The sequence below is a fragment of the Cladophialophora bantiana genome, assembly GCF_000835475.1.
Source record: "Cladophialophora bantiana CBS 173.52 unplaced genomic scaffold supercont1.15, whole genome shotgun sequence".
Lineage (NCBI taxonomy): Eukaryota > Fungi > Ascomycota > Eurotiomycetes > Chaetothyriales > Herpotrichiellaceae > Cladophialophora > Cladophialophora bantiana.
In genome coordinates, this window is record NW_015971589.1 from 881,261 (window position 1) to 893,720 (window position 12,460).

A 12,460-nucleotide genomic window follows, 5' to 3' on the forward strand; every position below is an offset into this window, starting at 1 on the left:
GCCACAACCAGCATTGGTCTACGATTGCAAATGATATCAAGTTTCACTTACTTGGCCATGATCCTGACAGACGATGGTTGCATTCTCAACTACACCGCCATGAGACAACTGCCAACGGCCAGGCTTTCAGGATCTGTTCACCCTAATGCTCGAAACCAACCATACGGGACGTGTCCGCACGGGCACCTCAGCTATGTGTCAATCTGTCTCTTAATCCCCGCTCAAACCCATCGTTCTCTGCTTGGTTCATTTTGTTTACTTCTTCTCCTCAGCGGGCTTCGTGTTGACGAGCCCAGACAAGAAGCCACCGAAAGCTTCGGGCTTCTTCATGTCTTCCCAGCTCTGTCGACGTTCGGAGTGAACGACTCTGTTTGCCATGAGGCCGGAGAAGATGCCGCCTTGGTTGGACGCGGAGGACTACCGTTCAGCCAGGGGATAGGTTAGTCATTGGACGAGGTGAGGAAGAGATAGCTAGGCAACAGCCTTAAATAAGAAGGTAGGTATATACTTACCCGTCTCCGTCCGGCAATCGCAGCCGCAACGCCTCCGCCAGGGGGGCTCATGGCAGTGGGCGAGCTCGCCTTGGGCACCTCGGCCGGCTTGTTTGCACTCGATCCGCTCATCCTTCTTGCGGGCTCATGCACTTCTCTCCCAGACATGCCCAAAAATCGCCTATCGCCGCCCCAGGCGTCAGGGTTGGAAAGCACCTTCTTCTCCACGACCGGGTAGTCGGGCAGAGCTGGTGTGGCTCCAGCGGCGGTGGCCGGGGCGGCGTTGGTGAGGACGGGGGAATCGGCGGTCTTGTCGCTGCCAGAGGAACCGGACATGCGGCGTGTGCTGCCTTCGTGGACTTCGCGGCCCGTGGGCCACATGAAGCGGCGATCTTGCCAGGACGACGAGGAGGACATGTTTAGGACGTTACCCTGCTAATAATTCTCCCGGTAGCCAATACCTCACGGGGGAGATGTCTGAGGTAATACAGATTGGGGGAGAAGGGTCTGGGCTTGGGACGTGTGACTTGTGACTTGTTTGTTTGGACTGACGACGGTAGAAATAGAAGCAAGTGATAGGTAGAGAGATATGGGAAGCGGTGATGGATGGGAGATTACAAGAGCGACGGTAGAAGAGGCACCACCAGCACCTCGAGCTACCTTTGCCCTGCTTTGCCCCCCTCGCCCCCAGCTTCCCTGCTCGCCTGGGATGCTCACATGTGAGCGGGCAAGGCGGAATAAGGGCCTCTCGCTCACTCCTTCCCCGCCTTCGACTCTTTGAGGTATTTAGTGTGTCTGGGGTAAGTTGGGCCGAACTAGTCCTAACTGGAGGTGGTGAGCTGATCTGGCTAATGACGTAGTGCCGGGGCCAGGTAACTTAGCCGAAGCCTCCAGACGCTTCACGATATGGAAGTCACGTGGGATATTAGACTGTGAGGGATTCTCAACTGACTTTAGCTTCTGATAACTTATGCTACCCGTCTTCACTCCTCTTCAGAATAGTATCCTAAATTTATAATTTTATATTCCGCTGAGTTACCTATCCTACAAATTCTGACACCACCTAGTAGGGTTGCCCATCGAGTGCGACCAAGAGCGAGTCGGAGGTCTAGGCTAGGGAATGCAGACATTAGCAGCACCTGGCTGGTATCAACACTTGCTGCTGGCGAATCACTCACTGGAAGAACTCCGCCTTTTCCTTGAACACGTAGCGGAAAATTTGGTTAGGGCACATGTACGGAGTACTCGTGGAGATAATGTGGTCAGTAGCTCAGACATTCTGGACCAAGCAATGCTGCTCGGATTTAACTCATGCTGGATCCATAGCCATCGTCTTCCTGCTGGCGACTGCATCAATATTTAGGAATGCTGGGTCCGCTGCAATATCAACTTCCATCAGACAGGCTTCGGAAATGATTACTTGTTAGGCCCTGGCGTATCGGTTTTTCTCATACCAGGCATGTAGAAACGAGTCGTGGGCTTGGCTAATATTTGGCGTAAAGTTCATAAATATGATCAGGCCGGCTGAATAAAGTCCGTACTTTCACTCTGCCGGATATGCCCAAGTCTTGAATTGCACATAGAGAGTGAAGGTGTTAGTGGGGCTGACCATCAAGAAACTCGAGACGGAGTGCCATTGCAACAAAAGAACACGGTAAAGGAAGCGTTTCAGACAGTTGTCGCAGTCATCTGAGACCCCGATATTGGTTATGCTCGAGCTCAGGCTGCACTAGTCCCTTCGTGAGAAGGGGTCCGAGTTCTGAGACAGGAACATCTCGTCCATCGACAGCACTGGTGACGCCTTCCGCCTGCAGCGCTGATTTTATGCTCGAGACTCACTCTCCTTCATCACCATCTCCATCCTTGGCCGAGCCTATAAACGGAAGGAGGATCCGTTCTTCTTCAGCTTCGTAGATGCGCTGCGTACATAGGAGGCAGTTAGCCAGACCATCTCACCCCAAGAAAGGCCCCGAGGAAATGAGACGGTGGGTGCATAAGACAACTCACCTCGATTGCCCGGTTTGCCGTCAACCAGCTTGCGATGAGCATACTCTGCAATACCCAACTTGTGCGGAAGACACCACTCCGGAACCGCCTAGCGTCCCAGGTATCAAAGCCCCGGTGTGGGAAGTTGGAATCCAGATGCAACTGGAGCAGCTGCGGGAACCGGTCAAGTGCCCGCTGTGACTTTCGCACGGCATCGCGATAGAATCCGACTGTGCCAAGAAGAAAGCCAGCACACGCCGAAACCAGAAAGGGGATTGTGGCGGTGTCGAAGATCATGGCGCCAATCGAGGCGCCACTCATGCCCAGGAAAATGGAGCCTACAGTGCCGGAGATGATGGCGCGTGCCATGCTGAAACATGACGCGGTCAGTACCTAGTACCTCAAAAAGGGGTATCGGCCTCTGGGGAGAGATACACGTACAATATTCCCGGGCCGCTGCGGCGAAGAGAAACCATTAGAACCAGCAAGACTTCTTCGAATTGGCAGCCGTTCGTCCTCACCTCACATTTCCCCAGCCTCCGCCCAGCCGTAGGATGCTTCTGTACGCGTCCGTAAACCCACTAGTTGTGAGGGCTTCGTGCCCGGGGGCTGAATTGCGGAAAGACATGATCCTCTGTCGGAAGCTCTCCAATTGCTCGGTCGATCAGTGGGTGTTCGACAAAGGTACAGATTACCTCTGACCGTGGGAAGCTTTCTGGCCAATTGGCTAGATAGACAATGATCGGCTCAATGGCTGATGGCTGCGCAAAGGAGTCTTGTGGACGGACGTACCCGTTATGGCTCGGTTGGAGCATTCGACAAAGCCAGGACTCGCCCAACCACCCTTTTTCTCGCGTCTCAAGAAGTGTGAGCAACTTTGTTTCCCCAGGTGCAATGAATATCTGCTCAACAAGCATGCCATTGATTTGGTCGGTCGGCAGAAAGGCGACCCTCCCCCCCTCAGCCCTGGCGCAATGCAAGTGGCGCCCAGCCCTCAGGAGAGTGGCCGGATGGGCCTAGGCTTTGTCATTATCGGTGGGTTGATGGTTGTGAGCAAATTTCCCTTTCGAAAAAAGGTGGCTGAGGGGTGCTGAGCACGTTTTTCCAGGCGCAAGTTTCTTGGCCTCGTTTCTCTCACGCCGCACAAGAATGGGACCAAAACAATGCTTGATTGGATCTCCTTATTGAATACCTGCTCACAGAATTTGAGTTGTTCACTCTACAGTGCCGACACCCTATATTCGAAGATGACCTCCTCGCCGGATGCCCGTTTTGATATGGGCCGAAGAGGGAACATCTCTGTAACCATCAAGGCGACTGCATCTAGGTAACATCCCACATTTCAAGGTCGACAGGGACAACATCGATATTCAACCTGTCAAATCTTCATAAGTGCCCTGCAGTCTCACGCTTTCATCTCAAGAATGGGTCACTATGGGTGTCGACAAGGTAGGAACGGCTAGCACTCTGACCTACAAACCTGGGGCGCTCGATTGAGTGAAGATCACTGACCGTGATCCAAGATACCGTCGATTCAGGCCATCCTCGTCGTCTAAACACGTCTCCCTTAAGATATCAGGGCGAGTTTGCTTTATGGGTGGGCAACATCCCCCCAAACATCACCATCATGAGTCTACGAGACTACTTCTCCGAACCGTCTCCGTGGGATCTGCTCAGCGTCTCCTACAACCCTGACGCCCGATACGCCTTCGTCAATTTCAGCTCCGAGTCCGCGCGCCTTTCGGCAATCAGGCAAGCAGCCTCTCGACTCTTTGACGGCAGACGCTTGGATTGCCGTATCCGGCAAGGGTCCATGAGCAGGTCGACCAAAGTAAACTACGGACTCAACAACATCAGGGGACCGCTGAACCGATCAAGCTCGATCTGCTGTGACAGGGCGAAAAGCCTATGGGGCAAAGTCGAGGAATTCTCACACTTCCCCGAGGCTGACAGATCGTCATGGGGGATGGAGAAGTACTTCATCATCAAGAGCTTCTCGCTAGAGGCCCTCTACCAGAGTCTCGAGACTGGTCGATGGCATGTGCCGAAGCGTCACATTGAGCGATTGAACCATGCATTTCAGGTAAGTGATAGTGGGCATGATGGCAATGGAACGTCTTCTTTAAAAAATTGATCTTCTTTCGCTGACCAGTGAAATTTTTCCGATTCGTCCCTTAGACAGCCAGCAAAGTGTACTTGATCTTCTCCGTGAACGGCTCCGGCTGTTTCTTCGGCTACGCAACCATGCGCTCGGAGATTCAAGTTGACGAAGATGACCCCGCCCTAGATAGCGACGAAGTCCACATATCCCGACACGACTGCGACGTTGATGACGACTCTGGATCCAGCCAGGCGGAGGCCGAAAGCTACTTGCAGCCCACACCGAGGTCGAGGACGGAATCGCTTGCGTCGTCCGACTCGTCGTCATCCTCATCCTCGTCCTCGTCCGGCTCGATCGTCTACCAGCCTGAGCGACGGAGAATAATATGGGCGGCGTCGTGGCCTCGGAGGACCATTAGAGAGTTCACGTCTCCAGAGGAACACCCGCCCGCGTCAGTAGCACCATCACCAGCAGCAGTATCGAGTTCATACTTCACTAACGAATCATCAACACAATCCCAGCCCCTGGCAGAACCGGCACCTCGGGACACCACGATCCAATCACCTCCCTCCCGACATCCGTGTCTGTCTTCTGCAGAGTCCATCCTCAACCGCCTCTGCCCCGGGGAGCACCGCGACACGTCCTTCCTCGACCGCTTCAGCAGCCCGTGCCCGATCAAATGGCTGTCAACGCAAAGCCTGCCGTTCAGCGCGGTCCGCGGCCTGACGAACCCCTGGAACGACGACAAGGAGGTGCACATCGCGCGTAACGTCACGCCCGTGGAGCCGGGCGTCGCGGCTGCGCTGCTTGGGTGCTGGGGTGCGGTGGCGGCGAAGGAGGGGAAGAAGACGGGAACGAGGGAAATGGTTCGCGGCGGGCAGTTTGGCTGAGTGAGTGGAGTTGCGTCGGGTGGTGGGTTCTCTCTTTAGACATGAATGAAGCCTTAGCTTTCCACCCATGATGGATGTATTTGCATATATACATATTTGCATGGACGATGAAGATCCAGGCTTTATATCGGAAAGAAAGTGGGAAGGCAGAATTTACTAAGGATAATAAAGATGATGACGATCATGACCATGTTCCCTAGATCTATCTGGTCAAGTTTGCTTCGCTATACTTTGCTGTGCTTTGCTTTATCGCTCTAATGTCCGCCATCGAATTTTGAGAGCATTACCCGCCCACTCCCCCAAATCCTTCCCCCTTGGCAACAGGAAGGCCTCGCCAGGCTATGATTTCTTTCTTTTGTCCTCTTCTAGCACACGTACGCCACGCTGCGCCACGCATTCGTCCCTCCGCGAGAGATGCGCCTAGCAGCCTCTTTCCACCTGAGTGTCGCGCCCGACCACCGAGGTACCCAAGGTCTGTCTATCTACACAGGTCGCCAGTTTCAAGACGCCGATCTGCCTTGCCTGCCTACCTCCCCCAGAGTCCCCCTCGCTATAGGATGGAGGCACTATACGGTGATGCAAATCCGAGGGTAGATCTGTTTCAACTCGCGATGTGATAATGGCGTGCGACCATCTCTGCACCGACTTGTCCAGGCGCACTGGATGGGCCATGGAGATCTTGAACCCGTTTGTATTATTCGACTGCTTTCCCGGTTCCATAGGAGGTACCGACCGATTGGTCAGTGGGATTTTAGCACTTTGTCACGCAGAAGTCAATGTGAATGGGAAAACACCGCGGAGCTCGTACCGCGAGGACAATCCATTTGATTTGGTCTCGTGCATAAATCCGTTCGTCGGTTTCATCTCTGAGAAGAGCCTGGTCGCGGTGTAGATGTGGATTGTACAGCCTGTTGCAGACGATGCCGTACGAAAATGCGGGCCGCGCGGCGGTATACCAGGTTGCTGACCAGGTCGCCACTCTGAGATGCAAACAGCCGAGCACGAGACATAATCAGGCCTCTGATGACTGTTAGCTGTCTAGGAATGACATTAGTTCAATATATCTCGGTTCCCAGGGCGATGCCTATCTCTTACGGATCTGGAGGATAGCCGAGTTTTGTCGCTGGCGTTATAAATCGATGCGACCTGAGACGTAGGTACCTGTGCCGGAACCGGTCGAGGACATATGGAGAACTTGCAAGCCCGCCAGAGAGGACTATATGACTCAAAAAGAAATGTTAGCCGCCGCGGGGGTAAAAGGCTACGGCAAAATGTCGTGTATCGATCATCTTACTGGCTGTAGATCAGGTGTAGCGGAAAGCGCTTTATTCATTTGGCGGTTTACCAGCTGGAATATCTGCCTGAGTTGTTCATCAAATAGTTGCTGTAGCTTGTGGCTAAAAAAGAGAATATGTTCAGCTTCCTGGAAGAAACATGAATACAATCGTATCAATCCGCGTGTCCACATGCAGCCGTCTGCGATGAGGAAGACTCTCAAAACACGAGTACAAACGGCCCATGTTGCAGAACAGCCATAGCAAACGCGGGCTTCACTTGCGTCGTTGGTAATAAAAAGCCCCTTTCTACATGCCACGATGAGTCCAAACTGCCTACTTTGTCACCCGCGGCTCAACTTCGGTTCAGCCTCGCATGCCATTGCCCAGGCTGTCTCCTCAACGAATACCGTCGATATACTCGTCCACGGTGTCTAGCAACCTTGGATTCTCTTATTAGCACCGTCCTTAGTGTCGCGTCGACAGACCTACTGAAAGGAGTGTGCTGCTCATGGGTCAGGCTGACCATCCCCGTTGCGCAGCCCAATCCCATAAAACCTTACATTATTCATGAAGAGGAGTCCCGCCAGGGACTGATCAACAGGCAGCAAGTCAAGCTGGGATATCTGCATCGGGTCAGATAACGAAGGAACATCCAAGTACTGAGCGTCATGTGCAGAATGAGCCGAATGTGCCAGATCCTGCTCTTGCCGTTGGATTGTGAGAGCAATTGCAGTGCCAGCTGGTACAAGGCCATGTCTTGTTAGGTCGCATTCGAAGACATCGAAATCACGGAATTCAGCCAGCGGCATCTCTATATCTACTTCGAAGGGATTCGACTGGTGCTGTGGCTGAAGGAAGGTGCATTGCTCGCCGAGTTCATGGGGTACGTCGGCATCAGGTAGAGAGTCGGCAGCTTTGTGTGACCCGGCGCAAAGTTCGTCGAAGGTAATGAATTGAGAAAGAAAAGCATCGTCCTCTGTGATTTCCATTATGAATGATGGTCGGAACCTCCCTTGCTTGATATTAAGAAGAAAAATAAAAAGGAGAGATGAGTTTCAGAAGAGCAACATCTAACTTTAAGTGCGTCGAGGCTACCAGCCATCAACTTCTGGTCGGTAAATAGGACTTGCATCTAGAGGCTTGAAGAGGTATAGCTTGAGCGTGACAAAGTGTTCTGAGGGCTTCAATCGGCATAGCGTATAATGATATAGACCAATAAGATAATTTCAGGAACTGTACCAGGAATATTATGGTATGTAACGAGCCTTATCATGCAGACTGACCAACAAGAATTTGCTTGTAGACGTATGCCGACTTCGTAATACCGTCATAAGAGAGCAAATGACCATAATTTAAACTCATAGCCGCAGGCCAAAATGGGTTAGAGGCAGAATTAAGCACATTGCACAGCATTCGAAGCGCTGCCAGTAACAACGATATAATAGGTACGCTGAACCCTGCATCGTGTGCGGGATCGTGTGCGGAGAGCCCAGAATGGATCATTAGCTTTGCTACTTCTTAACCTCTTCGACAAAAATATGAACGTAAATCAGCCGTGGTCATGAGCGGACATGTTATCACGCCTTCAGCTCCTAGCCGTGATACTGATTCCTCTCACGCGCTGACTGGTGACTACCTGTATGTCGTATAAGCTCCGCCGTGACCAAGCATATGATGCTGACCCCGTAGATGGGCGGGACTTCTTTGTACCTGAAAATCTTTCGTGGATGCTCAACAACGCTATCCAGAGATTGATTCGGTTGGCCGGTGAGATGGTGAGCCGCAACACAACCTGCGAGAAAGGGACGGACGGGAATACCGTTGAGCAAGGCCACATTGCGTTCGGAGCAAGAGATATGTATGGGAACAGAAAAATGTACATCTTACGATCATGTACCACCACGGGCATAAGAACTTCTCAACTTTCGCAAAACATTACTTTGGTGGCTGCATTCAACAAGGAGGAAAGAAAAGAAACTGGCGTTGGCGATGCTAAGACCGAGTGTAGGATCTGAGCGTGATAGATGTTTCCGGATGGAGACTGGACCAAACTCAGACAGGTTGCCGCCATTGTGTTCGAATGTTAGTGGACTACAGGTGTGCCGATGTATGATGCGCGCTTCTCAGAGAGCTATTAGAAATATTGTCAATAATGCTCGGCTGGATATTGGGCTGCTGGCCTGTGGTTGAGACGGGATACGGCGATATTGCCTCTTGGAGTATCTTCCATTCCCTAACTTCTTCCCTCCACAAATAGTGGTGGATGGTGAAATCCATCGCCGACAAGCATGATGGGAAAGTCTAGAAAGGAAGATCCTATAGGGAGCAAAATAATTGCACTCGGCATCCGGTCTAGACATTGAAGTTAAGTGAAGCCAACGTAATGCATAAGAAGAGATGGGGAAGCGAAGGATAGGCCGTAACTAGGCGTCTTAAAGTCGATCGACAGTTTTGCTTCCAGAGAACGGATAGAGACAATGCCTGTTACTGTTTGATTTGAAAAGACCAGTCAGCACATGAATGGCATATATTGCTGCCGGGCGTTTTCTGCTAAAGCAAAATTATGCCGTATATTTCGGCAACTCCTCCATCTGCTCAAACTCAGCCATCGAAATCTCATAGCCCAAATGCCTCTTGAGCAGCTCGTGGGTAACAAATCTCTCCGGCGTGTTGCCTTGCGCATCGACGAAGGAGACATGGTGGTTGACGTCGCTGATGCGTTGCAATTCGTTAGCATGGCGATGGTGATGCGGACACCCGTCCACGCCAATGAGGAAAATGGTGACGTGAGCCCACGAAAGACCCAGAAGATCCAGTTCGAACTCGTCCATGTCGGTGGCTTCGCCGTCAAGTAGAAGAAGCAAGCGTAGCATGGGCGTTTCTGGCCCGGCTTGCCATCCGTACACCGGATGATGTGTGGCAGACTCGGAATGCTTCTGGAAATGCAATTCTTTGACCTTCTGCCAGCCGGTCATGACGCGTGTTCCGCCTCCAAGCTTGACCCTGTGCCACATCGCATCAAGATTCTGGTGGTTAACGGTGCCAATGTAGTAGGCGGAACTGGAGAAAGTCGTCAGATCATAGCCGCGGAACTGGTGGTCGTGGTTTGCCATGGCATCGGTGAAGCGTCGGATGATTGCTTTGGCAACATCTGTATTGCACATTCAGCATTATGGACAAAACCCACGGCCCCTGGTGGCTTGGGGCATTTACCTTTGTTCTTTGGCTGCGTGGATCTGGAGTAGCCGGTGATGAGATACTGGTCGTAGTTCGGTCGCACCGGGTCAAAATCCATGGATCCAGAAACATCCAACAGAATCATCGTGTCGTCTGTCGGTTCTTCCGGTCGATCGTAAGCCACAAAGGGCGTGGGCATGACCTGCTTGGAGTAGCCAACAGAAGTATGTTGGAGGTGGCAGGTGTCGGTGGCGGAGTAGTACTCGGGAGGCGGTTCAACTGCTGTGGCCATTCTGGCACGTGCCATGTTCATTTCCGAAATAAAGTCCGGCTTCATTCTCATTCCAACACTGCCTTCTCTGTGGTTCAAGACCCAGTAGAGCCGTTCCTCGGCGGTATCCTCGTACCCTCGCCAGGCAGGGGTAATTCCTCGCCATCCGGCGGCAGCCTCGATGCTAAATTTCAGCGGATTAGAGGCTTGGTTGGCCCAAGCCACTGGAATAGGCTCAAAGTAACCAGCTCTGAGCAGGTGAAGATACTGAATGGGATGGCGAGCACGGAGGTCCGCAATCTTCCTGGTCATCCCAACCTTCTCCTGATATACTGCCACAATATGGCGCCATTGCTCATCGGGCCACCTGCCTTCCTCCTCTGCCAGGATTGCGTCCCGTAGCTCACGGCCTTGGTACACCATCTTCTCTGTCTTCGCAGCTGCTCTCTCTTCCGAAGATTTGATGCCAAAGGATTGCCTGAAACTAGCAAGCCTCGATATTTTGGCAGGCTTGGCCGCACTTCCATTCGCAGAAGAAGAGGCTCCTTCCTGTCGCGTATCATTCGAATCTTTCTCGTCGCCTGCCTTGACGGATCGCTTCTTATCATTGGCCGTCATGATCCTCAACTGGGACATTGCGGCCTCAAGGGCACCCTCATTCCAGATATCGACCTTGGGCTCGGCGGCGTCAATGTTTGCTTGCGCCTCAGCGTTCAGGCGATTGTTGAGCGCAATCGTCTGGTGGATTGACTGGGCGTGGTATTTTGGCTGCGGTCTTGACACTCCCCAGTTAGATTGGGCGTAGTAGCCGTATGGCGACACGACGCGGAATCGGTAGGGGTTCCTGTTAAATATGCCTGCGTTTTGATAATAGTCGTTGTAGGCCCTCTCTCCTATAAAGGCGGAGAAAGAAACGTGTCAGCCAAGTCAAACAGGGCACAAGGAATGTCAAACGGCAATGTTAACCTGGATACATGACTGCCTTCGACCACATTTCCTGTACTCCATATCGACTCCATTTCATCCTCTGGTAGTTGTGGATAGGACAACTGCAGTAATATTCCGTCTCGTGTTCGGGCTCAATCTCACTGTTGTAGATCCCATACTGCAGCTGGACATTCAGCAGTGCATTCTGCATTTGTTGCTGCCGGAACGTCAGTTTGGTGTCTGCCACTGTCACATTGAGCGGAAATAAAAACCCACTTCATCTCTGGCACGAACTTTGCCTGCTTCGATGACTTGATTAGTATGGCGACGAATAGATCTAGTCCGGCTCGCTGCATTCCTGGGCGGTGGATATGACGGCGGCGCGTAAGCTGGAGGTTGATCACGTTTCCCGTCGCCAGTTTGCTTGACGTTCAGCTGCGAGGCGTGAACAGAAGTGTGAACCGTACTTGCTGCGGCTATAGCGCCACATTGTTCTTGTTCCTGGAGGTCCTTTGCCAAGTGCCAATCTTCATGTTCGTCTTTTGAGTCCGAAGCATTTGTTTGGTCGCACCGAGAGCAGAAGTACCGATCCGCGGTCTTCTCAGAAGCATCATATACCAGATCAACAGGATTTCCAGCTTTCTTCTGTTCAAAGCTGCTGCTATTTTGCTTTGACTCCATACCAGCAATATCCGGTGGGACAGTGTTGGGGCAACAGGTCGTGTGGCAGCAAGACCTGTTGTCTAAATATGTACGTAAGATGCTCCGGGGCTGTGCAATGTCGGGTACGTCAACACGCGTGGCCTCTCCAATAATATCAACCAGCCGTCAATCTCGCCTCGGTCGAGCGCGGGATGGAGTCTGGGGTTTCGACTCTTGCCATCTAGCGAGGAATAAGCATCGTGCCCAGTCACGAGCCAAGATCTGTCACACGTGAAGCTAACCCGACAAGCTTTCTCCAAGCCTCCCGAAGCCATTCATTATTCGCGCAGTTCAGCCGCAGCCGAGTGGCTGAAGATGGTGTTCTGGGAGGAAAGATTATGCAGAATTCACCGTTCCATCCACAGCGATGCGATGGTGGCGATCTTTATTTTTACAGACAAGTCCGCCGCTTAAGGAGCGCGATGGTCCTACGTATCGAGGTGGCGGGCGGCGACGGCCCACGGGTTTGGCCATGAACGACTCGCCCATCCCTCCAAGTCTGCAGCATCGCATCACCTATCATGGACTTTGGAATTAAGAACTCTAGTCCTCTGCGCAACCTCACCGCAATCTCAATAAATATCCTTCTCATTTTCTAGAGTAATCAAGGAGCTAGTTAGCCTTACCGCTTCCTTTCA

The 12,460-nt window shown here is 52.3% G+C and overlaps 5 protein-coding genes across 5 annotated transcripts; 1 reads left to right on the forward strand and 4 right to left on the reverse strand.

Annotated features, from left to right (window-relative positions):
* Nucleotides 1-255: 255 nt before the first annotated feature.
* Nucleotides 256-908, reverse strand: Z519_09483 (uncharacterized protein; the record flags this gene model as incomplete). The annotated part of the gene is made up of 2 exons (XM_016767205.1): nucleotides 256-417; nucleotides 513-908. The coding sequence occupies 2 exons, from the start codon at nucleotides 906-908 to the stop codon at nucleotides 256-258; spliced, it is 558 nt and encodes a 185-aa protein (XP_016616721.1).
* Nucleotides 909-2,326: 1,418 nt separating this feature from the next.
* Z519_09484 (uncharacterized protein) lies at nucleotides 2,327-2,846 on the reverse strand (the record flags this gene model as incomplete). Its single annotated transcript, XM_016767206.1, has 2 exons — nucleotides 2,327-2,410; nucleotides 2,499-2,846. The coding sequence occupies 2 exons, from the start codon at nucleotides 2,844-2,846 to the stop codon at nucleotides 2,327-2,329; spliced, it is 432 nt and encodes a 143-aa protein (XP_016616722.1).
* Nucleotides 2,847-4,104: 1,258 nt separating this feature from the next.
* On the forward strand, nucleotides 4,105-5,468 carry Z519_09485 (uncharacterized protein; the record flags this gene model as incomplete). Its single annotated transcript, XM_016767207.1, has 2 exons — nucleotides 4,105-4,560; nucleotides 4,656-5,468. 2 exons carry the CDS (start codon nucleotides 4,105-4,107, stop codon nucleotides 5,466-5,468), a joined length of 1,269 nt encoding a protein of 422 aa, XP_016616723.1.
* Nucleotides 5,469-7,251: 1,783 nt separating this feature from the next.
* Z519_09486 (uncharacterized protein) lies at nucleotides 7,252-7,734 on the reverse strand (the record flags this gene model as incomplete). Its single annotated transcript, XM_016767208.1, has 1 exon — nucleotides 7,252-7,734. The coding sequence occupies one exon, from the start codon at nucleotides 7,732-7,734 to the stop codon at nucleotides 7,252-7,254; it is 483 nt and encodes a 160-aa protein (XP_016616724.1).
* A 1,572-nt stretch (nucleotides 7,735-9,306) lies between these two features.
* Z519_09487 (uncharacterized protein) lies at nucleotides 9,307-11,801 on the reverse strand (the record flags this gene model as incomplete). The annotated part of the gene is made up of 5 exons (XM_016767209.1): nucleotides 9,307-9,896; nucleotides 9,959-10,774; nucleotides 10,847-11,086; nucleotides 11,160-11,337; nucleotides 11,397-11,801. 5 exons carry the CDS (start codon nucleotides 11,799-11,801, stop codon nucleotides 9,307-9,309), a joined length of 2,229 nt encoding a protein of 742 aa, XP_016616725.1.
* Nucleotides 11,802-12,460: the final 659 nt, after the last annotated feature.